Below are 26,852 nucleotides of genomic sequence, written 5' to 3'. Positions count from 1 at the left end.
TGACTAACACTTTCACTTTTTTTTCAAATTCTGCAACATGGGGTGTGGATGATTCCCAGCCCCATTTTTAGATCCTGGAAGTTTGAACAAAGAGTATTTTCCCCATAATGTTCAGGGGTACTTTCTGGTGTTCACGCCATAGATGAATCCCTGGGCGAAAGCACCGATTCACGGCTCCTAGGGACGGGAAGCCTGGGAGGCTGACAGTCTACAAGTCTCCACCTGGTGACTGCGGGCTGGTGTGCTGCGTGCTCTGTCGGTCAGGGATGCTGCAGGACCCTGATGGACACACCTCAGCCCTAGAACAGCCCCGGGGGGCTGATGCTACCACTGCTCATATTGTGTGCTTAGTTGCTCAGTTGGGTCCAACTCTTTGCAACCCATGGACTGTAGCCCGCCAGGCTCCTCTGTCCATGGGATTCTCCAAGCAAGAATACTGGAGTGGGCTGCCATTCCCTTCTCTAACTAACACAGGTCAGGAAATCCAGGCGCAGGGAGATTAAGAACCAACCAACCAAATCAAACAAAAACCACTCCAGAGTCAATCCTATTACCAGTCAGAGCTCCAGTAGAGGAGCCAAAAGGTGCACTCATATGCTCCAGAGAAGGGCAGAAAGGTTTGCTCAGTGAGGGATTCTGGTTCGAATGGATGTTCTCACCCTTTCCTGAGGGCACCTGACTTTCCTATAGCAACTTTTTCCAGGACGAAAGCTCCAGGCTGAATGCGTCAGTGGGGAGAGGGTGGGGAATGTCCCCAGGATGCCTGGAGGTCAAGAAAAATGCTCCCAAGAGAGCACATCATTCCAAAATGAAGCCTACTGCATTCAGGAAGTTGAGTGAAACTGCCCATCTACACAAGTTCTTGCTATAAACTCAACAATTCCCTGCCCGACGTATGTATGGCTATAGCACGACAGTATGAGATAATTCTATGGAAAGTGGTATTCATGATATTTACAAAGAACTCGCTTACCTTAGATGAAAAATATAAACGCAGGTACCAATAATGCTGAAATGAATAACATGCTTCAGGGGATTCTGACTTTCATAGTTTAAATGTAATAAGCGCTATTTACCTGGTCCTTTTTTTAAACTGAGATTTTATGGCTTGTGGATGGAAGAAAGATATTAAAGACTGAGCATACAAAACTGCATAATTCAGAGTGGCTGATCCTTATATAAGCAATGATCTTTTTGTTTGCAATGAATTTCGAATTACCACTTAAAGAGTTTTTCAGATTTAATACATGATCTGCTTTAATGAATAAAAAAATCTAATTCCCCCTTTAATTCTGTTGGAAATTAAAAATATTCAGAATGACTGAAAGCAATGGGGTAAGCCATTTCTCATTTTTACATGTTACTTTCTAAAAGAAATCAGTTTTTCTAGATAAGACAACCTCAACCCCATAACTCCTCAGCTGAAATCATCTGAATTTTAAAATGTTAGAATTTTGTTCTTCTTGCTGTTTTAATTAATAGTGCTATTTTTATACTAGGCAACTGTAATTATTTAGTCTTATTACTTAGAGTTCTCAAGTTTCACCAGTTTCTTGGCTCATGAAGTTTCTCTTATCCTCTCTTTTGTTTGAATTTATTTTTGTTTCACTGTGGAAATATTCAAATTTCCATGTCATTATACCTGTATGGGGGTTGCATTTTCTGAGTTATGTGTGCCTGAAAATCAGTGTACATTTATGAATGGCAGTTAGACTTGGTGTACAAATTGAACTGCAAAATACTTTGCAGAGGTATTTTTAAGATTCTGCTCTACTGTTCTTTAACATCTGGTATTGATTATAAGACATGCAAATCTGACTTGTCCCACAGCAATTATCCTAGTCTTTTTTTTTTTTTCTTTCCAGAAGCTTTTAGAATTTCTCTTCCTCTCCTTAATACCGATAGGTTAGCAGCACAGAAACGAGTCCAACATGAATATCTAGATGCCTGTCACTGAATAAACAAAGAATTAGGCCCATAGCTCAAGTATTTTATCATTTCCTTATTTTTTTCAGTATAAAGATGGTATTTGAAGCATATTGGAAAGGTGAAAAAGCTCAACGAGTGGGTGCCTCATGAGCTGACTGAAAATAAAAACATTGATATTTTGAAGTGTCATCTTCTCTTATTGAATGGAACAGCAACAAACTGTTTCTCGATCGGACTGTGTGATGAAAAACGGATTTTATTGGACAATCGGCAATAACCAGCTCAGTGGCTGGACTGAGAAGAAGCTTCAAAGTACTTTACCAAGTCAAACTTGTACCAAAAAAAGTTCATGGTCCCTGTTTGACGGTCTGCTGTCCATCTGATCCACTATAGCTTCCTGAATCCTGGCAAAACAATTACATTGGAGAAGTATGCTCAGCAGATCAATGAGATGCAAGGAAAACTGCAATGCCTGCAGCCAGCATTGGTCAACAGAAAGGGCTCAATTCTTCTCCACAATAACTCCTGACCACACGGCACACAACCAATGCCACAAACATTGGACGAACTGGGCTGCGGAGTTTTGCCTCATCCTCTGTATTCACCTGACCTCTCGCCAACCAACCACCCCTTCTTCAAGCATCTTGACAACTTTTTGCAGGGAAAACACTTCCACAATCAGCAGGATGCAGAAAATGCTTTCCAAGAGTTCCTCAAATCGCTAAGCATGGATTTTTACATTACAAGAATAAGCAAATTTATTTCTTGTTGGCAAAAACATGTAGACTGTAATGGTTCCTATTTTGATTAATAGAGATGTGTTTGAGCCTAGTTGTAATGATTTAAAATTCACAGTCCCAAACCACAACTACTTTTGTACCAATATGATAGTAAATATATATATGTATTTGTATAAATGGGGGATAGGGAGTGTATGTACATACACACACGCGCACACACACACATTTATTGAGAACATGCCCTTGCTCAGTGATAATAAAAACATATAATATGACCAAAATTCTACAGAGGTAGGTAAAGTCATTATTCCATTGCTGTGTCTGATTGTTTGTGTCCCCCTGGTATTCATATATTGAAATCTGTCCCCCTAGTATTCATATTGGAGAAGGCAATGGGAACCCACTCCAGTACTCTTGCCTGGAAAATCCCTTGGACAGAGGAGCCTGGTAGGCTGCAGTCCATGGGGTCATTAGGAGTCGGACACGACTGAGCGACTTCAGTTTCACTTTTCACTTTCGTGCACTAGAGAAGGAAACGGCAATCCACTCCAGTGTTCTTGCCTGGAGAATTCCAGGGATGGGGGAGCCTGGTGGGCTGCCATCTATGGGGTCGCACAGAGTTGGACACGACTGAGGCGACTTAGCAGCAGCAGCAGCAGCAGTATTCATATATTGAAATCCATCCCCCTGGTATTCATATACTGAAATCCGTCCCCCTGGTATTCATATACTGAAATCTGTCCCCCTGGTATTCATATACTGAAATCCTTGCCTCCACATGAGGAAGTGGCCTGCACTGGGGGGTGATTAGGTCATGAAGGCAGAGTTCTCACAGCTGGGATGAGCATCCTTACAGAAGAGACTCCACAGAACTCCTTTCATCCACATGAAGAAACAGGGAGGTCAGCTGTCTGCAACCCGAGTTGGGTCTGCACCAGAATTTGATCATGCTGGTTCCCAAAACCTGGACTTCCACTTCCAGGACTACAAGCAACAAATTTCTTCTGCTGTTTACAAGCCCCTCCACTCATGGTGTCTTGTTTGAGCAACCTGACGGGACTAACACACCCACCCATTGTACAGATGAGGAAACCAAAGACCAGAAGGTTACACAACTTTCCCCGAGTCAGACGGGTATAAGGGGTGTCAAAGGATTCGAAACCAACAACGAGGAACCACAGCCACACTCACAGTTAGGCAACACCGCCTGTCACAAACAGCGCTAAGAACAGCTGCTGAAGGGTACTGCACTATTAACCAGGTCATCGTGTTTACGGGCTCAGCTTTGCCCTGATGCTAACCGTGCCTTTCGAGGATTAACATGGCATGAATCTGATGAGGGCAGGCCGCAGCAGCTACACAAACTCAGGAGGTGGCGGTGGGAACGGCAAATATTAACAGCACAGCAGAAACACGGCTGGCTTTATGGGTGAAGCAAAGGAGAAAGCACAGGGAAGGGGGATTTAAATGTGCGCCGAGGCTGAGATGGGGGAGGCGCTGACAGAACAGAGAAGGTGACAGGCAGTGTGGTCTGGGGGAGGTGGGGTCCGGCTCCATCTGAGTCTGTGGTTGGAATGAAAAGGAGTCCATGGCCCAGGGAAAGGGGGAGGCAGAAGGAGCGCTGAGAGCCGTCGATCAGGGACAACGACTGAACAGGCGTGATGAGCTGAAAGCCGAGCGACAGACCTGGAGAGAAGAGGCCTCTGCGCCGGGATGGGCAGGCACGCGTGCTCGGCGGGTGGGACAGAGAAGAACGGCAGGTCAGAGACCCCGAGGGGGACCAGCTGACAGGCACCAACAGAGACGGCTTTTGTTTTCTCCTCCTTGGAGGGAAGTAAGTGGCACTGAGGACATATCTGACAGCATTTGATTTTCAAATTTCTCACCTCTCCAGGGTGCTCAGGGCCAGTGCACTGGGACGACCCTGAGGGATGGGATGGGGAGGGAAGTGGGACGGGGGTTCAGGATGGGGGACCCATGGCTGATTCATGCCAGTTCAGTTCAGTGCAGTTCAGTCGCTCAGTCGTGTCCGACTCTCCGCGACCCCATGACACAGCATGCCAGGCCTCCCTGTCCATCACCAACTCCCAGAGTTCACTCAAACTCATGTCCATCGAGTCGGTGATGCCATCCAGCCATCTCATTCTCTGTCGTCCCCTTCGCCTCCCACCCCCAATCCTTCCCAGCATCAGTCTTTTCCAGTGAGTCAACTCATCGCATGAGGTATTGGATTTTCAGCTTCAGCATCAGTCCTTCCAATGAACACTCAGGATTGATCTCCTTTAGAATGGACTGGTTGGATCTCCTTGCAGTCCAAGGGACTCTCAAGAGTCTTCTCCAGCACCACAGTTCAAAAGCATCAATTCTTCGGCGATCAGCTTTCTTCACAGTCCAACTCTCACATCCATACATGACCACGGGAAAAACCACAGCCTTGACTAGACGGAATGTATGGCAAAAACCACCACAATACTGTAAAGTAATTAGCCTCCAATTAAATTAATTAATTAAAACATTTCTCATCTCTCTATTCACGGGGTATCCGATGAAGAAAAGCTGAACAGTGAGAAAGGACAGAACTTTCTCTGAAGCATCGGAAAAGGAACTTTTCCAAATCTTTTCTCAGTTGGAGGGTTGTATCAGCCATTTCTTCTTCAGATATAGAAGACCAGTCAGCCCAGCACTCTCTCTTTCACCAATAAAGAAAGATAGCAAGACATGAAATGATTAAACTCATCATTCTCTACAGAAAATACTCATAAAAAATCTTAGAATGGTATTTCTCTTTTCTGGCTTGACAGTATGCTTCATTTATCCCCTGGAACCTAGTCTCTTATTTTTCATTTCTCAGTGAAATAAAGTAAAAGCATGATGTCATCAAAGGCAGAAGATGCTAATTTACATGATTTACATGTAATAATCTATATGCCAATTTACATGGGAAATGATAGGAACATTTTTCATGAACACATATAAAAAGCAAACTTCATTTAAAAGCAAGCTTAAAATTTGTTTTCATTATTCACCATCACCACTGAGAGATCTCTCAATTCTCTCTGGTATAGAAGTTGTCCCATCTGATGTTCACGTATATCAGCTGAAGTCCATTGCTCTTTAATGAAAGGTCCCCCTCAGTTTTTCAGGAAGCGTTCAAAATGCTGCTCAAAACTTTCCAAAAAGCTCACTCATCTGAAAGTGTTACTTCTTCAGAGCCCAAGTTTTGAGCTCCTCTCTGCCCCTTTTTAAAGAGTAGAATCTGTTGTTGCCATTTGTGCTGACCCACCCTTCAGAACACCCACTCCTACTAAATATTCCCCCTAAACACTTTTTTCTCAACTTGATAATAAAATTCACCAGGAGAGATCTGAAATAGTAATTATGTTAAGTGCTGTATTCATCAATGTCAAAATCTAACGCTGTTTTAAAGATTCATTATCCTGCAAATTGTTATCACAATTGTATGCATGAGCCAAGCATTTCAATACAGGCTGGTTTAAATGCATGTTCTTCAGCAGATAGGGATCAACTTAACGGCTGGGTGATTTCACACTTGTATTTTATCTCTGACATAATACTGCATCATTCATAACACACACACAAACACACACACACAATCTGTGTGTACGCTCCCTACTGGAAAGATGTTGATCCCTTCTATGACAATGAGATTAAAACAACACACATTCATAGAGACATCTCAGCCAAAATTGTACTAGAAACTTTTGGGGAGAGGCATATGGGTCTGGAAGGACAGGAAATGGCAGAGTTTTGCTGTTTATTCTTTCTGAAGATTTAATGCGGCCAAATATTACTTCCCTGAATGTAATGTAAGCGAGCCTCATAACGGAAAGACATATCTGACAGCACTGGGGTTTGTTCAGAGCTGACTCATAAGAACGCTTAACCTGCAGAGAGTTCAGAACAGACAGAAGGAAAGATGTGTGAATGGTGAATCAAGATGGTGTGTGATCACTCAGGAGTTCAGGGGTTGCTATAAATTGTTGAGGATCCTGTTCGGGGACCACTGGTAATAACCAAGTTAAACCAACTACTTCCATGTAGCTACATAATTAATACTTGCATGATAAAGGTTGAACTTAGAGATGACAGCAAGTGGGGAGGGAGAGAGAGATAGCACAGGATACACCAATGTGTCTTGTCAGCTGTGTGTAATAGTATGAGCCCTTGGCAGGTGACTCAGTGGTAAAGAATCCGCCTGCCATTGCAGGAGACGCCGAAGATGCAGGTTTGGTCCCTGGGCTGGAACAATCTCCTGGAGAAAGGCATGGCAACCCACTCCAGTATTCTTGCCTGGAGAATCCCATGGACAGAGGAGCCTGGTGGGCTATGGTCCATAGGGTTGAAAAAGAGTCGGCCATGACTGATTGATCTGAGAACTGGCCTACTCCATTCAGGGAACTGTGCCAGATTCTATGAACATAAGGGAAAATAATGAAATAATAAACAGCCCTTGCCACCAAAGAAGTCACAGTCAGGTTTCAGCAGTGGGCCCCAGGCAGGCCTGCTAGAAGGGTGACGCCTTTGGGAAATTCACCCACGTATTTCATCTGGCGGTAAAGGCAGCTGCCGCGATGGTGGCCAAGTTCTGAATTCTCCTGACCCACGGATGGGAAGGGTCACTGGGAGGAGCCCAGGCAAGAACACCTTCACGGGGGGCACCCTGCATCACGTGACTGGACTTTGCATTTTGCTTTAATGCACCTTTCTTCCTCCAACCATTGGATCTTGTCCTGGAGTGACAAAGATGTCACACGTTTAGCTAAAAGTTGTCCAAAGAATGGTCATTTCCTTCAGGGCTGAGATGCCTGCATGGTCTGGGGCCTTAGATTTAATCTGATTGGTCTGAGCGCATTTGACAGTCGATGGTAAAATATTCCTGCTTTTATTCTATACCACTTCTCTAGAAAATGAAGTCATCTAGCACGTGCTGTGTGCATGCAGAGTTGCTTCAGAGGTGTTTGACTCTGTGTGACCTTATGTATTGTAGCCCACCAGGCTCCTCTGTCCATGGGACTCTCCAGGCAAAAATACTGGAGTGGGTGGCCATGGCTGCCTCTAGGGGATCTTCCCAACTCTTCCCAGGGGATCGAATCCACATCTTTTACATCTCCTTCATTGGCAGGTGCGTCTTTACCACTAGTGCCACTTGGGAAGTCCTTGTTGTTTCTATTTGGGTTCAAAACTTTCTAGTATCCATCACCAGAACAAGAACCAGCATACACAGGGCAGTACCACAGTGATTAGTAATGTACTCCAGCCACTGAGCTTCTTTTTAGGAAAATCAATCAATTCCTCTGCCCATTCCTTCCTGAGAATCGAGGATCCAGAATAAAAGAAAGACACGCTGGGGAAACGATGTAATACAACACAACCTATTAATAGATGCACTGCCAGAGATGTCACAGTAAGACACGTAACACACCACCGCTTTCCATCTTGGGCAAAGAAAGTCTTGACTGGGGGCTTCCCGAGTGGTCCAGCGATTAAGAATCCATCTGTCAATGCAGGGGACACGAGTTCGATCCCTGGTCCAGGAAAATTCCACATGCTGGAGAGTAACGAGCAACCCCAACTACTGGAGCCCGCGTGCCCTAGAGCCCATGCCCTGCAACCAGAGAAGCCACCACAGTGAAAAGCCCACATACTGCCACGAAGAGTCGCCCTGACTCACTGCGACTAGAGAAAGCCTGCACACAGCAACGAAGACCCAGCGCAGCCCGAAGTTCATTAGTCGATTTTAAAAAGTCTTGGCCAGTTACAATAATTAATCAAGGATTTGTAATTAATTAAATATATGCAAATGCCTACTTACATCATGGCAGTGAAAGAAAGAAAGTGAAAGTCACGTCTGACTCTGCAACACCATGAACTATACTGTCCATGGAATTCTCCAGGCTGGAGCACCGGAGTGGGTAGCCTTTCCCTCCTCCAGGGGATCTTCCCAACCCAGGGATCAAACCCAGGTCTCCTGCATTCGGATTCTTTACCAGCTGAGCCACAAGGGAAGCCCAAGAATACTGGAGTGGGTAGCCTATCCCTTCTTCAGCAGATCTTCCCGAACCAAGAATTGAACTGGGGTCTCCTGCATTGCAGTAGAAAAGCTAAATGGTAAAACAGGAGCACTTCTGACTCCTCTTTCCTGCTACACGTGTCAAAGGAGCCATCAACACTCACAGCTGCCTTTCCTCACCTCCCGTTCAATTTAACCCCTCTGCCCAGGTGACAGGCAGACTGCCAGGACTAGTGGTCACTTCCCCACACCCTGCCCTCTGCGACTCACCATTGGACCAAGTTGAATGCAGGCACCCAAACTCCCTCCTTTGGCTTCTACTGAACCACACTCTCTGGCTTTCCTCTTATATATATAATGGGTAATCTTTTTCAGTGAATGGCTCCCTGTTTTCCTCTTATTTCTTCTCAAATATTAGGGTGCTTTGGGGATTGATCTTGGCTCATTTTTGTCTTTTCTAACCCTAATCTCTCCCTAGGGACTCTCATTTTGTCCTTTAACAGTGGCTCAGAGGTTAAAGCGTCTGCTTGCTATGCAGGAGGCCTGGGTTCGATCCCTGGTTCGGGAAGATCCCCTGGAGAAAGAAATGGCAACCCACTCCAGTGTTCTTGCCTGGAGAATCCCATGGACAGAGGAGCCTGGTGGGCTACATACAGTCCATGGGGTCATAGAGTCGGACCCGACTGAGTGACTTCACTTCACTTCACTTCATACACTGATGACTTCCACATTTACATTTTTGGCTCTGGGTTTTATTTACAACTGCCATCATGGCGTCTCCTCTCGGACTAGACTAGGAATCTCAAACTTAACAGTTTGAAACTCGTCTCTTGATTTCTACTCCACTCCCAACCCCCAACCAACATCATTCCCAAAGACCCTGAAATCTAAGAAGTGGCACAGCAACCATGATCCAATGGCTGGAATTTTCACTGAGGAATTCTTCTTGATTATTTTATTTTCTTCTCACCCAACATCTCATCCAACAGTGATCCATGCTGGTTTCATTTCATAATAAGTCCTGAATACGCCCTCTCTGACCCAGGCTCTTCCGAGCTCAGGGCGGGACTATCACTGTAGCTTTCAGGAGGTCATCGTGCCTGCACTTCCTCCTCAATCCATCCTCCATGAGTCGCCAGAGAGATCCTTTAAGAATATTAGCCAGAAAACTGTAATTCAAAAAGATCCATGCACCCCTACGCACACAGTAGCACTAGTCACAATGGCTAAGACATGGAAACAATCTAAACGTCCACTGATAGATGAATGGACGAAGGTGTGGTATATATATGTACAGCGGAATATTGCTCAGCCATAAAAAGAATGAAATAAAGCCATTTGCAGCAACATGGATGGACCCAGAGATTGTCATACTAAGTGAAGTCAGATAAAGACAAATATCGTACGATGTCACTTATATCAGGAATCCAAAAAGTGATGCTAATGAACTTCTTTACCAAACAGAAACAGACTCACAGACGTGGAGAACAGACGCATGGTTGTCCAAGGGGAGGGGTGTGCGGGAGGGAAGGACTGGGAATTTGGGATTAGCAGATGCAAACTAGTATATACATATATTAAGAGGATGGTCCTACTGAATAGCACAGGGAGCGATGTTCAATATCCTTTGATAAATCATAATGGGAAAAAGAAAAAGAGTGTCCATATGACTGAATCACTCCTCTGTACAGGACAAACCAACACAGCATTGTAAATCAACTATACTTCAATTAAAAAAAAAAAGATAAACATAATGTTAGCCAGTTCGCATCACTGCCTTACTCAAAACGCTTTTGTAACTTTCCATTCCACGTCTAATAAAGCCCCAAGTCCTTCACTCACCTTGCGAGGCCCAGTATGTGGTCCAGCATCTAGCTCCTGTCTCCCCCTCCACTCTCCTCTCTTTCCCAACAATCCCACTGACTTCTGTGTCCCCCAAACAGGCCAATCTGGTTCCTGAGACTGGACCTTTGCAGGCCCACTCCTGCTGAGAGCATAGCTCATCGTATAATCACAGGGACGCATCCTCCCAGGACTCATGTTACAACTCTGCTGTCACATCCCCAGAGAAGCCCCTGGTTGGCCCTTCCAACATGCCCCTCGGCTTATCCCACTTAGCTCTGTTGCATTATCTTTCTGTATCTTCTCATGAGAATTCTGCCTTCAGACAGTTATGGTCTGTCTCCTGCCATTCGAATGAAAGCCCAAAGACACAGGGGGCCTTTAGCCTACTACTAAAATACTACTCTGTTCCCTGGGCTAATCCCCTGGGACATGACAGATAATCAAAGACAAAACTGTGAAATAGAAGTTTTCAGACAACTTAAAAAGGGAAAACTCCAGAGAGTAACACCATTTGCAAACATATACACAGGAACAAAATTCTAAAGCTCCTAACTCATACTTTTCAATTTGTTAGAAACGTTGGTGGGTGCCGTGGTTCGGCAAACACAGCCCCAGGGCCACGCGAGGTGCTTTTCTCGGTGACCGTGCTCATGCTGATAAACTATTAAACACAGATGATCAATCACTCCCCATGCCAGTGAGTCCAAAAAGCCGTCTTCCCCATTATCAGGTATTCTGGACTGCCTGTGATTACGTCTGCAGGAAGTAAGGTATGACTGCGATCACAGGAGACCTGATATTTGACTTTGAGTTTTCTCTGGTGTGTGACACACACCAGAGAATGGAGACTGCCACCAGAGGACTGATTCTGGAACTCTTTTTTATTGGGTTAATTTTACTCATATCAAGTGATGTTGATCTTACGTGAATATTTCCACTAGATTATTTTTTGCCTACTATACAGTCTTGTTGGCATCAAAACACTACATCGCAGGGTACAAAAAACAGACGATCTCCAAGGGAAACTGACAACTTGCAGAAGCCAAAAATATCACCACCAGGTGCTTCTCCCTTGTGTGTGTGCTTCTCTAGTATTATCAACTGGCTTTCCTGCTGGCTCAGTGGTAAAGAATCCGCCAGTCAATGCTGGAGATATGAGACACAGGTTTGATCCCTGGGTCAGGAAGATCCCCCCTGGAGAAGGAAATGGCAACCCTCTCCATATTCTTGCCTGGAGAATCCCAGGGACAGAGAAGCCTGGAGGGCTACAGTCCATGGGGTCGCAAGAGTTAGCCACGACTGAGCAACCAAACAACAGTATTATCAACAAAGGTTAACCTGTGATGATCTGGAGTAATATAAATGTTCCCCAGGCGTTTCTCCAACAAGACAGGCCAATGGCTTCCTGACCATGGACACTGGATGTGGGTTTTGCTCAAGTGGCTTATAGGGAGGAAATTTCTGGAGGTATCATTTTACCATATCGTGTTTTCTACTGTGCTAAATCGTTCAGTCATGTCCAACTCGTTGAGACCCCATGGACTGCAGCCTGCCAGGCTCCATAGGATTCTCCAGGCACAGATACTGGAGTGGGTTGCCATGCCCTCCTCCAGGGGATCTTCCCAACCCAGGGACTAAACCCAGGTATCCCACATAGAAGGCAGATTTTTTTATCGTCTGAGCTGCCAGAGAAGCCCAGCTTTTCTACTGTCATTATACAAAAAGACATTTGCATACATTTAATTAATTAAAAATCAGCTTGATTAATTACTGTAACTGTATTTTACTTTTTCCGTTTAGAACAGGATGTCTAACTTTTTACAGAATGAACACTACTGCTATTTTGAGCCCCTATTACGAGCCTCCTGCAGCGGCAGTCTTCATTAGGCATCAAGATTTGACAGTGATTCCAGCTGTCTTCCTCCTCTTTGCCCTTGATCATCGATGTAGAATTGTTGATTTCTCCGTAAAGGAGCCAGAGTATACATTCACAGCATGGTCCTCGTTGCAGTCTTTGAAAATATGTTCTAATCCCATCCATTCTAACTAAAGGACCCATCAGAAAATATTTCGGGCTTGATGGTTTGAGAGTTACTTATACATTTTTTCTGGAATTCATTTTTATTTCTCATCAAAAGTACCCATAAGCCTTATGGCATAATATACATCGCGACATCCTGAAATATATTACCCTGGTATTTCTCAATGAGACATAATATCTGAGCTTCGTGAGAACTGAAGCAATCAGTAGGACACAATGCAGTGCAAACTGTTCAAGCAGTTCTTGAACTCCATTCCGATGCATTCAAACGGTAAACACTGTGAAGAGGACTCTTTTATGAAATCTCAACCCTTCACTGTTACAACTTCCAGGTAAAACAGGTGCTACCTTCTACGTCATTCGATCTTTCACTAGGGAGTGCTGAGAAAAAGTGGTGGCACGTGGACTCCGTCCTCCCCATCAAGGGAATGAAACCTACAGAAGGGTAGGTAACTCATCACTTAATAAAACAGAAAGAAGCGGTGACCAAGAATTATACAAGTACAACTTCTTCAAGGAGCAGATGCCAAAGGAAAAACTATACAAGCAATCGTTAAATAAAATGGATAAAAAGAGGATGGCGGTGGGGTGGGAGGAAAGTTTCATTAAAGATCTTTGAGGACACAGCGGGGGTCAGCCTATCCAAACCAAACTCCACATACCGTGTGATGTTTTATGTTTCTCATCCTCTGCTCATTGGAAAAGACCCTGATGCTGGGAAAGATCGATGGCAGGAGAAGGGGATGACAGAGGATGAGATGGTTGGACGGCATCACTGACTCAATAGACTTGAGTTTGAGCAAGCTCCAGGAGATGGTGAAGGACAGGGAAGCCTGGCGTGCTGCAGTCCATGGGGTCGCAAAGGGTCAGACACGACTGAGTGACTGAACAACATTCTCTGCTGTCTCTGCCGGTCGCATGATCCTACCCAAAGGTCACGGGTAACATTTCTACTAAAACTTGCTGCTTTCACACTTCGGGAACTGCAGTGAGAAAGGCTCACTAGCTTGAATTCTCTTGAGCTCACCCGATTTTATCAAAAAGCATATACTGTGAGATGCTCCACCCTGGACTCCATGTGCCAACTCAGATGCAGACAACTGGGGTAAATGACAAGTCCTGCAGCGTGGGCAGCTGTGTGATTGCCTCACACCATCCATTCTGCTGGTGAAAAGTAAACTCCCCAACGGAGTGACATGGGGCTGATAAAAAAGTGTTTGGAAGGACTCTCCATCACATGTTCTAGCAGACACAGCAGAACTTTTCTCTGTTTGATCTGTTTGCTTCAAGGAGGAAGGGAATTTATTATGGAGAGCACTCAGGGGATGGCATAGCCGGCACCTATCTCTCCCTCCAGCCTCAGTGTAGTCAACGGTTTCACCAGGGTGGCAGCTGATTTGTTTAATGTTAGGGCATTATGCCATTAGACATATTTTGCCAACAAAGGTCCGTCTAGTCAAAGCTATGGTTTTTTCAGTAGTCATGTATGGGTGTGAGAGTTGGACTACAAAGAAAGCTGAGCACAGAAGAATTGGTGCTTTTAAATTAAGGACCTTGAGACGGGGAGATTTTCCTGGATTATCCTTATGGCGGGGAGGCAGGAGGGATAATGAAAGTGTGGGAAGAAGATGCAAGAGCACAGTCAGAGATCTGAGAAGGGGGTGAAGAGAAATAGAGAGAGAGGAGAGAGAGACTGGAATCTGTGCTGCTGAATTTGAGGATGGAGGAAGTGGCTAGGACCCAGGGATGCAGGAAGGCTACAAAAGCTTGAAAAGGCAACTGGATTCTGCCCTCAGAGCCTCCAGGAGTCCAGCGCTGCCAGTACCTTGACAGACCTCATGAGATTGATTTTGGACCTCTGATCTCCAGAACTATACAATACTGAATTTGTTCTGTTTAAGCCACTGGACTTGTGGTCATTTGCTACAACAAAAAAACTGATACCACAGCAAATGTGAAGGAAGTAGTAGACAGCCTGGCACGTTAAGAGGACTCGAACAAATGCCATTCCTTCTTTCATCAATTCCCTCATGAAAAGGAACCACATTTCAGCATCCCAAACCTGAAACAGCTCCAGCACGCTCTACCTAGCATTTCAAATGATTTGTGCAATACATCTGGTAATGCCCTAACATTACTGGCTATCGTATCAGGATAAAGATGGATACGCTTATTATCTACCCAACCATGAACACAAAGGGACCACTTACTTGTTCCATTGAAATCTGACCAATTTTGCCCCCAAGGAGATGCAGGGAGCCTACTGGTTGACTAAGCCCCTACAGTGGGGAACAGATTCAGGAACAAGACGGGATCCCCACCTCACCTGACTAGTATTCTCCACCGAAAGGCATATTGTATCATATTCAACCCACAGGGTGTTTCCAGAAGAAGGCAGACCACATAAAGATTCTCACAATTACATTACTTGAAAACAGAGACAACATATAAATTGAAGACTGTTTATTTTCTCTCTATAAAAAAAGCAAACCTAGTTTTCAGTCCAACAGAGACCACATTTATTTCCCCTGCCCCAGCAGTTAAGAGAGACGGTTTCTGCTTTGCCCTGACTCCAGCTCTCATCAGTTCCTGAGTGTCTATTACATACTCCAGGGAGAAACACCTCTGTTGACTCAGATGTGATAAAGAGCCTCTATTGCACTGACACGGTGCCCAAGAAATGGCTTTTACTGCATGATGTGAAACTTAAGACAAAAGTCAAAACACACCACTTTCAGGCCCCAAAGGTGACTTCAATACTAATTGAGTGCATTAAGTTTCTCACTTACTAAGAAAAAAAAAAAAACTAGTGTTTATCCACGAGGGCATTTTTAGGGCAAGAACACACTGAGAAAACCTCTGCTAACAATTTTCATTCCTTCTTCTCCTCAAATCTTAGAGTACAAATAGCCACATTGTTCAAAAATGGTTTTAATCACTAGACATTTACCTCTTTTGCATCTAGAAAAAAAAAGCACAAAATTTGAAGAAAAAAAAGTACAGAGTTGAGCGATTTTGAAAAGACTGTAGAATCCCTAGGCCCTTCCCAGTAATCTCAACTATGTGTTGATAACCCCTAGCGGGGCTGCAGAAGGACCAGCTTCCTGGGCTCACAGGACATCTGCCCTCTTCCCCAAGGTCTAAGCGTGGCAGGGGGTGAAGCTGTGAGAGGCGCCCAGTAATATTCAAACTGGCGGCCCTCAGCCTTCAGGAGTGTCAACTCATTCTGTGGTATCTGGAGATACAACCTTAAAGTGGATGCCATAGATTTTATCCAGATGGGGGCTGAAACAAATCATCTTACAGCTACTCAGCACACCTGTTACCCCTGAATGAAGCACTCTCAAGGACAATGTTGTTTGCCTCAGTGACTAAGAATGAAGCAAATATACACTATACATATAACATATACAGATATCTATCTATAAATATAGACAAAGATATATACATATATGAAGAAGTGAAGTGAAGTTGCTCAGTCGTGTCTGACTCTTTGCGACCCCACAGACTGTAGCCTACCAGGCTCCTCCGCCCATGGGATTTTCCAGGCAACAGTACTGGAGTGGGTTGCCATTTCCTTCTCCAGAGGATCTTCCCGACCCAGGGATCGAACCCAGGTCTCCCGCATTGTAGGCAGATGCTTTACCATCTGAGCCACAACGGAAGACCATATATATATATAGATAGATAGATAGATATCTGAATCACTTTGTTATACTCCTGACACAACACTGTAAATCAACCCTACTTCAAGAAAAATTTTTTAAAAAATGTTTTGTGGCAACGGATGGATAAGAAATGACACATGGAATCCTCAGACCTTAATTTGGTCTGTGGCAACACCAGTGTCATGGTCTCTGAGGCCACTTTTCTGTATGAAGGGCACCTAGCTTGCCATTGGCTAATTTTTATATGTTTCCTTGAATCTAGATGTCCACACCTTACTGATTTTATTAACTATGGGAATTTTTTATTCCCATTTAATTACATGCTGGTCTGATAAAAAAAAAAAAAACAACTGTGGACCTTTATTCTATCCTAGAAACATATTTTTCAAAATCTTAACAGAAGTATTGCATTCTGGTCCCAGACCCTGAGAGCTGACTCCCAACTTTGGTAGCAAAATTCATACATTGTGTCAAATTATATTTTATTAAACATGACTGGAAGGACTGATGCTGAAGCTAAACCTCCAATACTCTGGATACCTGATGAAAACAGCCGACTTATTGGAAAATACCCTGATGCTGGGAACGATTGTGGGCAAAAGGAGAAGAGGGTGGCAGAGGATGAGATGGTCAGTCGGATAGCATCATGGACTCAGTGGATAAGAACTTGGGCAAACTCCAGGAGATAGTGAGGGACAGGGAGGCCTGGGCGCTGCAGTCCACGGGGTCGCAAAGAGTCGGACAGAACTTAGCGGCTGAACAGCAACAACAACAAAGTATTAGTATAAGTTCTTCTTTTCCTTCAAAGTGTCCCTTTTCTCCTTGCTTACTTCAAAAAAGATCCTTTACTCTTTTTCCTAGAACTTGTACATAGATGCCCTAACAGTATCTCCCATGATGGTCCATAAAGTCTAACACGAGGTGTGCCTCACTGGTCTACTTCTGGAGGCACATAAGGTCAGAGCATGGCCTTTCTGACCACATGGACCCACAGATCATCGTGACAAGGGATGACACCTGGTCTTCGCTGCTCAAGGCCTCTTCATGGAAAGAGGCAGCGTAGAAAAGGTCAACAGCCTGATTCAGTGTTCCGTCAAAGCTGGAGCTATAAATATCAGCTTACATAATCTGCTGACTTGGAATTTCAGTTCTTCCTAACCTTGGTGAAGGTGATGGAAAAGAAAGTTAAATATGACTGGCAGGACCAAACTTATCCAGTCGCCACTGTTTGAAAAAGGAAGTGGTCTACCTTAAAGCACTCGAACTCTGCAGATGGAACAATTGTGAACACTAAGCGTTGTGTGTTGAAACTATAGAATTTTCTGGAACCTAGGTTTGAACCATTGCTGAACATGGATAAATGCACAGTATATGAAGTTTTACTGGTTAACTGTCCCATGTTAACAACTGTCTATTTCTCCTAATGCAATCCAGAGTTTGATATACATAGAGACCAAAGAAGTAAACAGTAATTACTGAACACTTTTGCTATGCATGTTGCAAAACAAAATGTTCTTAAAACAAACCATGAGATTTGCTAGTATCAGTAAGAAAGCAATATTGACAGCCACATGCCAACGCCTAGAATTATGTCTTCCACAATCTAGGCGCTCAATTAATATTTACTGGATGAACAAACAGAACTCCCTGTTTTCAAAAAGGAGTACAATCACTATGCATCAGTTCATACACAAATATAAGTCTAGTATAAGTATTTAAGGGATATATATTTTTGCTCTCACCACCATAATACATTTTAATAAAATTATATAAAATGGACTAAATACAATTTAATGAATGATAGTGACACAATTATGTGCCAAAAGTTACTGATAAATGCACTCAGAGAAGAGAGTGTGGGTTTCATGCCAGAGAGTCGTGCTAACCATCATCTTTAGAGATGGAAACTGGGTTCCTGCTGATAAATTTGAAAACTCCAGGGCAAAAAGAAAACTATTCACATGGATCTTCTGCTGAGACCTGAAGTTAAATGTGTCAAGTACAGGACCTCCGCTTGGTTTCCCCTCCAAAGCATGTCTGCTTCATCTGCTGGCCACCATCCTGGGTGAGACCACATGGCTTTGCTCCTTCCACCCCTGATTTATTTCCATTTCTTATTTTTACAGTGTGTCATCAGAGCCTACGTATTGTCCTGATGTATGTGTCCATGTATTACCCACACCAACGACTGTAGGACAGCCCCTGACACTACAACTAGTTCCCTACCAGACCCTCCCCGCCCAAATCCAATCATCTCCCTCAAGGACAAGTTCAAGCATCTCGTTTCATTTCAATATCTCATCCCATTTCAACATCCCAGGTGGAAAACAGGCACTATTCGAAGTGTTGTTGATGGCACAGGCAGATTTCAGTGGGGACAAACCCTGGCCACAAACACTATCAGAGAGAAATGTGTTGTAACCAACAGTGAATGTCTTAACCAAGCGCCACTATAACAATCATCATTATCACTATATTTGAATTTCCCCAGACACGTGTTGGTGGTAGTTGATGTAGCTGTCAGCACATGGGTGATCCTGGGGGTGGGGTCTGGGTTTGAGTTTGAAGATGCCATCTCTGCTCTTCGGTTTGCAATTCAATTCACTGTGCATACAGCCCAAAGCTTAGCAGGCAGGGCGACCGGATGGCTACCCTGGTTTCCTGCTGATGCCCGTGAGTGGATGAACTGCACCCTCGACATCAGCAGTGACAACATCATTCCAATACCGTCTCAGATAACGTGGAAGTACGGCTGAACGTGTGCTTTACCTGCTGACGTTTTTCAAACTCCAGCTTGATCCGAGACTTGATGCAGTTGCACGTGTCCTGATAGGTCTGCTGCAGCGCGAGCTCCATGAGATGCTTATGGTACGCCCCCGCCAGGCTCCCGCAGATGAAGATGATCACGTTGGCCAGGATCTGAGGACACAGAGAGCCACTCAACAGGGTGAGCATTTACATTCACGAACACAACAACACAAGGACAACAGTCTCCAAAGAGATGACTCTGCCCAAGGTTAATCTTATTTCTGTACCAAAACTAACATATTTATTTACTTAACAAAAAATGGATCCCATCTGTTTCTTGGATCCATGCCCTCTCACAGGTGATTTTGCTGTCCTCCCTTATCTTTGGGCTTAGCCATGTAATCCGCTTGGAAGGAAAGCTATGATAAACCTAGACAGCATATTAAAAAGTTGAGACATTGCCTACAAAGGTCTGTCTAGTCAAAGCTATGGTTTTTTTCAGTAAGTTATGTATGGATGTGAGTTGGACCATGAAGAAGGCTGAGTCCTGAAGAATTGATGCTTTTGAACTGTGGTGTTGAAGACTCTTGAGAGTCCCTTAGATTGCAAGGAGATCACACCAGTCAATCCTAAAGGGAATCAATCCTGAATATTTATTGGAAGGATTGATGCTGAAGTTGAAGCTCCATCCAGTCCTTTGGCCATCTGATGTGAAAAGCTGACTCATTAGAAAAGACCCTGATGCTGGGAAAGATTGAAGGTGGGAGGAGAAGGGGATGACAGGGGATGAGATGGTTGGATGGCATCACCGACTCCATGGACATGAGTCTGAGCAAGCTCTGGGAGTTGGTGATGCACAGGGAGGCCTGGCGTGCTGCTGTCCATGGGGTCGCCAAGAGTTGGAGACGACTGAGCGACTGAACGGCAACAGACGTGACCTGCTACAGCAACATGGGCGGGAGTAACCGAGAGCCAGACCCAGCCCGGCTCTGGAAGGCCTGGCATGTTTGGGGCGCCTCTTTTGTGTCTCATCAGGAAAAGAACATGACCTGACCGGCCTACTGGTCCCAGGAAGATGAGGTACCCTTGGAACAGAGACTGCCACAGTCCACTACTGTGGGCACCAAGATTTCATGGTTCTTACACAGCGCTATCGTGACACCAGGTGACTGATACAGATTGTTGTCACATGGAACCTGTGTTCACTGAGCCTGCTGCTGCTGCTGCTGCTGCTAAGTCGCTTCAGTCGTGTCCAACTCTGTGCGACCCCATAGAGGGCAGCCCACCAGGCTCCCCCATCCCTGGGATTCTCCAGGCAAGAACACTGGAGTGGGTTGCCATTTCCTTCTCCAATGCATGCAAGTGAAAAGTGAAAGTGAAGTCGCTCAGTTGTGTCTGACTCATAGCGACCCCATGGACTGCAGCCCGCCAGGCTCCTCTGCCCATGGGATTTTCCAGGCAAGAGTACTGGAATGGGGTGCCATTGCCTTCTCCGTTCACTGAGCCTAGAGAAGGGATATTCCCCATTACCTAGTATTGATGTAAGAATATAGGAACCTTTCAAAACACATCACTTGTTCCTCTGTTGATAAAAACAATTCAGGTTCACAAAAATTGGGGGTGAAAGAGAAAATATAGGAAAATTGAAAACAGCCTATAATTGTCCTAACCAGGAAGAACACTCAACTGTCCATACGATTTTACCTTAGCCCTGTCACCTTTTGCTTCTGCAAAAGGACCATCTCTTACTTCACTAAAGATTCTGCAAACTGTGTCACTGCCGGGTTTGCTTTGAAGAACAGCAACCCAAAGAATGCAGGAACGAGAAGCCCTAACACAAACCAGATGGCCCAGAATTACAGCCGTCTCTCTTCTCATTTGGTGCAGCGGAAATAATAATAATAATAACCGTGCTTATCTATGAGAGCGTCTTCTTTTTTTTTTCCTGAAAAATGCCATCAAAGATGTAAACATTTTAGGAAATCAGTTCCTCCAAAATAAGAACCACATGGGAGCAATGGAATTGAATGAAACCATCCTCAGTGCCCTGGGCTCCCCTAGCAGGGAGTACGAAAGGGGTGTCTGTTACTACACTGGCGGCCTGACCCAGTGCCCTGGCGCTTTGCGATGTCAAGGTTCTTAAGGAAAAGCCTTCTTTTGGTCATTTGTTCATTAATATGGGCAATGGATGTGGCATTGCTTCAAACAATATGTAATTCCAACCCTCAGAGGCTACAGATAATCGGAAAGAATGCATTTATGAGTTTGTATTCTATGCAAAGAAATGCGCAAGAAATAAACAGCTAAACGTTTTAATGCCAAGTAGTTATGGCATTTCTCTTCTGGTGGAAAATTTAATCAAATTACAAGCATTTTCTTGATACCTGCTTTCATCCTAAAGTACCGTATTCTAAGGTTAATAGAATTAGTCCTGGTATTTTAATAACTACACACATTTACAAATGTGATTGATGTCCTAGAGCATTTTTATTTCAAAAGGGCACATTCATATTATGACTCTAGGAAACCTAGGCACAAGGAAGTGATGCGGTTGAGATTTTTTTTCAAAACTAATTATCACAGCATTTTGTTTCCTAGAAGACTGTTAGGCAGAAGACACAGTAAAAAATCCTATTTTCACAATGTTGGATTTACTTTATAACATCATACTGTCTTGATGCTCTCTTTTATCTGATTGCTTCATTTGGCCACTCTCACATCTGTCAGAAAATAGGAGGGGAAACTTGGCCTCTCAAGGGACATCGTGAAGAAAATAAATTGTTTAAGCTAATAACAGCACCCTGGGTTTTCCCTGAAGATGCAAACTAGGCCTTGCAATGGATCGTGACCCATGCTCCAGAGTCTGTGCAAACCGGACTCTGCCCACTTGTCAGAGAGGCAGGGTCCTCTGTCACTTTCCACATCCCCATCCTCACTTGACATGCGTAGGGCAGGAGTCATCAGCATTGCCATGATTCTCAGGAGATGCATAAAACACCAGTCCTGTGCTGGTGGGAAGGCTGGTGTCTACCAGAAAACAGGTTCTGTTTCTTTCACAGCATCATCATTGATCTTCCATACATACCTCGTTTCATCCTTGCAAGAGTCCAGAAAGTAAAACACCCAGGAGGGTGGCCCCTTTGTTATTTCATCTTATAGGTGAAGAAACAAAGTTCTAACATGTTCAGAGACTAGAGGGCAAGCCCCTGAAGACTCTAAAGGATTGCCCTGGACCACTGCCATAAGACCAAATTTGGCTTAAATAAAACATGGCCCCAGGAAACGAGTCAGGACAGCTTCACCCAACGCAATTCAACTCTCTACTTGGGTGCGGGGAATGTGATTCTGAAGAATTTCCAAAGAGACCTGTGTAAGTGCTGAAAGCACCTAACGTGGTTTTCCTTTACAGAGCATTTGTATTTGATGCTATAAAGCACCTCCATCATTTAAAGTTCTTTTAAGTGGCTGCAGTTTGGAGACCACACTGAGGTCCACGGAGCACTTGATTGTGATGCTGGAGTTGTTGGTGTGTCCACGTATTCTCAGAGGAAGTGAGGCTGTTTCTAACTGGGTCAGGTGACCAAAGAAGAACGAGCTGAGCAGCATTCCTTCTTTTTGATAAATTAATTTTTATTGGAGTAAAGTTGCTTTACAATGTTGTGTTAGTTTCTGCAGTACAACAAAGTGAATTAGCTATTTCTTGCCGTTTAGTTGCTAAGTTGTGTCTGACTCTTAGATTCCATAGACTATAGCAGGCTCATCTGTCCATGGGATTCTCCAGGCAAGAATTCTGCAGTGGGTTGCCATTTCCTCTTCCAGGGGATCTTCCCGACCCAGGGATCGAACCCATGTCTTCTGCATTGGCAGGAGGATTCTTAACCACTGAGCCACCTGAGCAGCCCAAATCAGCTATATGTATACACATATCCCCTATTATTTGGATTTCCTTCCCATTTAGGTCACCACAGAGCACTGAGAAGAGTCCCCTGTCCTGTTCAGTAGGTTCTCATTAGTTAATCTATTTTATCTACGTCTGTGTCTTTAATTCCCATGCAGGGTTATTTCATCTAAGAAAAGGACATTTAAGGAAGGGAGCTCACTGTCTTCAAACATTCAAGAAATTATCACAAGGATTTGGTGGCCACTCAGGTCCTCTGTGACTGTTTTCAGTTCAGTTCAGTCACTCAGTCGTGTCTGACTCTTTGTGACCCCATGAATCGCAGCACGCCAGGCCTCCCTGTCCACCACCAACTCCCGGAATCCACCCAAACCCATGTCCATTGAGTCGGTGATGCCATCCAGCCATCTCATCCTCTGTCGTCCCCTTCTCCTCCTGCCTTCAATCTTTCCCAGCATCAGGGTCTTTTCAAATGAGTCAGCTCTTCACATCAGGTGCCCAAAGGATTGGAATTTCAGCTTCAGCATCAGTCCTTCCAATGAACATCCAGGGCTGATCTCCTTTGGGATGGACTGGTTGGATCTCCTTACAGTCCAAGGGACTCTCAAAGAGTCTTCTCCAACACCACAGTTCAAAAGCATCAATTCTTCTACGCTCAGTTTTCTTTATAGTCCAACTCTCACATCCATACATGACCACTGGAAAAACCATAGCCTTGACTAGATGGACCTTGGTTGGCAAAGTAATGTCTCTGCTTTTTAATATGCTGTCTAGTTTAGTCATAAGTTTCCTTCCAAGGAGTAAGCATCTTTTAATTTCATGTCTGCAATCACCATCTGCAGTGATTTAGGAGCCTGGAAAAATAAAGGCAGCCACTGTTTTCCCTGTTTCCCCATCTACTTGCCATGAAGTAATGGGACCAGATGCCATGATCTTAGTTTTCTGAATGTTGAGCTTTAGGCCAACTTTTTCACTTCCCTCTTTCACTTTGAGTTTTAAAATTACTCAGTACTCTCATTCTTATCTTAGGTTCAGGGCTCACAGAGGTCAGCAGTCGGGGTACATGCCAGCTGAGTGTGGGGTGAGGCTACTGGTACTGAGGAAACCGCATCCCTCAAAGCCATGGTTTCTCTGTGAGTGAACTGCACAGGGCTGGGGGAGAAAGGACATCACAGAATTTAAAACAGGTCCTGAGCTTAAAACAAACAGATCATAAATATGCAAAAACACCAATTATAAGTCAAAGGAAAATAAAAGGGATTATAAGAACTTGATGAACAGAGCTTCAAATGAATATTCAGCAAGCTCACTGCATCTCCTCTGCAGCAAATTTGGCTTAAATAAAACAGTGTTCTTGCTTGGGAGAGAAAATGATCTGGTACAATCTCCTTAACTGAGCTCTCAAGCACGGCTGCAGAGAATCCCAATCCCATCTCCTCAGCATTTCCTGCAACCCCCAAAGAATTACATTCCCTCCATGCCCTGGGTGCCTCGGGATCTCTGCTTTTATCAGTCTCTTGTAGTTTGGTCACTAAGATGTGTCCAGCTCTTTGCAACCCCACGGACTGTAGAAGACCAGGCTCCTTTATCCTCCACTATTTCCTGGAGTTCACCCAAACTCATGTGCATTGAGTTGGTGATGCCCTCCAACCATCTCATCCTCTGTCGCCCCCTTCTCCTCCTGCCCTCAATCTTTCCCAGGATCAGGGTCTTTTCCAGTGACTTGGCTCTTTGTCTCAGTCTTTGAGTGCAAACCAGACACAGGGTGCTTCGGCTAATAACATTCAGTGACTTTCAGATCACGTGTTGGAACCTTCTTTGAATTTAACACCCCTCCAGATGAGGAGGAGTAGAGTCAGAAAGGGCTTCCCTGGCAGCTCAGTGGTAAAGCATCTGCTTGCGATGCAGGGAGACATGCGCCTGATCCCTGGGTCAGGAAGATTCCCTGGAGAAGGACATGGCAACTTACTCCAGTGTTCTTGCCTGGACAATCTCAAGGACAGAGGAGCTTGGCGGGGTGTGGTCCATCGGGTCACAAGTCAGACATGACTGAGTGACTGAGCAGGAGCATGGTGAGAGTCAGAAAGTGTTCTGGGCTGAATGCATATAGTGGGAGGGTGGGGGGTCCTTCCACAGGCACACACTGAAGCCCTACTCCCAGTGTGATGGTGTTAGGGGTTAGGGAGAGAATTTGGTTTGGGTGAGGTCATGAGTGTCCACCTTTATGATGAGATTAGTGTCCTTATAAGGAAAGGAAGAGACTCTTTCTGCCATGATAGAAAGGGGGCTGTCCACCAGGAAGAGGGCCCTCCCCAGAAGTGAATCATCGGGCACCTTGGTCTTGGACTTGCCAGCCTCCAGAAATATAAGCAGTAAGTATCTCCTTTTGGCACCCCCTGCTTCTGGTATTTTGTTATGGCAGCATGAGATAAGACAGAAAATTAAGAAGAAAACGGAAAGACCAACCATCTCAACAATGGTTGTTAATAGGCTTTGGTTTGTTCAACTAGAATTAAAAACTGGGTGTCAAATGCAACTTAATTTCCTATGGAAAAGGCCACTAGAAATAGAGAGTACTGTTGGCGATGGTGATTATTTCCATTATTCTCTTTTCCATTAGAGCTGTTATTATTAAGTCTTTTTGAATAGCATACAGGTTTTGAGACAGCATACATCACTTTTGAATTATGTTATTTTTTCCAGCTATATTTGAGATAAAGGGCTAAGGCTAAAGAATCTTCTTAGGGTTCAAGTTCAGCATCACAGCTAAGTAAAATTGCAGGGGTGTCTGAGAGTCACATCCTCACTCAGCTCATTACAAGCCAATAAGAAGAGACTCAAGATCTTGATAGAAAGTTCCTCCCACAATTAAGTCATTGAAAACACGTCTTCCCTAGAAGAAGGAAAAGCTGACTTCACCAGGCAGAAACCCAGACTTGGACATCTCAGCTCAGGGACGGCAAATTTGAAACTGATGGGGAGCAAGCTGGCTTGATTAATAGTTTAGAATAGTGAAAAGAAGACTCAACATCGAATTTTCGATATTTAGAACTCAGTGGAAGGAGACTGCTGAAGCCTCCCTCCCCCGAGATCCGCAGCTCGCATCACTTTGCACGTTTGTTCTCTCATCCAGTTCGTCCCTGATTTCAAGCTTGTGGAAGAGTTTTAACTTTCTGAGCTCAGTTCGTCTCCACCACAGGAAGAGACAAGCAACCAAAGAAACTCTACGGAGGGAGGGAACCGCTACCTCCGTAACTCGCAGTCCCTCTCTAGTCCCCAAAGTGGGCGCAGTCATTTCCGTCTTGTTGCTGATTATTCTGCAGGTCATTTCTTCAAAGCAAGGCTCGCAGTTTTCTCCACACTCCCTGTGTTTCACAGAGCTGGAGAGGGAGGGAGTTCACCTGTGATTACAAAGCACTTTGTGTAAAAAAAAAAAAAAAAATAAAACATTGTTTAGACCTTCCTTTTCGTAATTAATTAATGAGCTGATTGATGTTGGCTGTGCTGGTCTTCATTGCCGCAGAGCTTCTTCTAGTTGCAGTGGGAGTGCTCTAGGGGGCTCAGTAGCTGCAGCTCGAGGGTCCTAGAGCACGGGCTTAGGAGTTGTGGTGCATGGGCTTACTTGCTCCGAGGCCCGTGGGATCTGCCAGGACCAGGGATGAGACATGTGTCTCCTGCACTGGCAGGCGGATTCTTAACCACTAGTCTCCCGGGAAAGTGCCACAAAGCACTGTTGTTAGAGTTGGTCTCTGTCTGGTCCAAACTGCCTTCTCCCCACAGCCTGCTGGCTTGGTGACGTCTGAATGGCTTCATCTGACACTCGGTCAGCCAATCAGTGATTAACTGGACTAAAGGAGATCAATCCTGGGTGTTCATTGGAAGGACTGATGCTAAAGCTGAAACTGCAATACTTTGGCCACCTCATGCGACGAGTTGACTCACTGGAAAAGAC

At 44.6% G+C, this 26,852-nt stretch overlaps 1 protein-coding gene across 2 annotated transcripts in view; it reads right to left on the bottom strand.

Annotated features, from left to right (window-relative positions):
- The window catches only part of ADCY2 (adenylate cyclase 2), a 453,943-nt gene that overhangs the window by 196,937 nt on the left and 230,154 nt on the right, over window positions 1–26,852 (bottom strand). For both annotated transcript variants that reach the window (XM_088827623.1, XM_055422281.2), the window contains exon 4: window positions 19,024–19,173. In XM_088827623.1, coding sequence (XP_088683749.1) covers window positions 19,024–19,173 — 150 coding nt within the window. The remainder of the gene's footprint in view (window positions 1–19,023; window positions 19,174–26,852) is intronic.

This window comes from Moschus berezovskii, chromosome 18, assembly GCF_049115385.1.
Source record: "Moschus berezovskii isolate FMDL1 chromosome 18, NW_MosBer_1.0, whole genome shotgun sequence".
Lineage (NCBI taxonomy): Eukaryota > Metazoa > Chordata > Mammalia > Artiodactyla > Moschidae > Moschus > Moschus berezovskii.
Note: the sequence above shows the minus strand (reverse complement) of the source record. Positions and strands in the feature narration are given on the sequence as shown.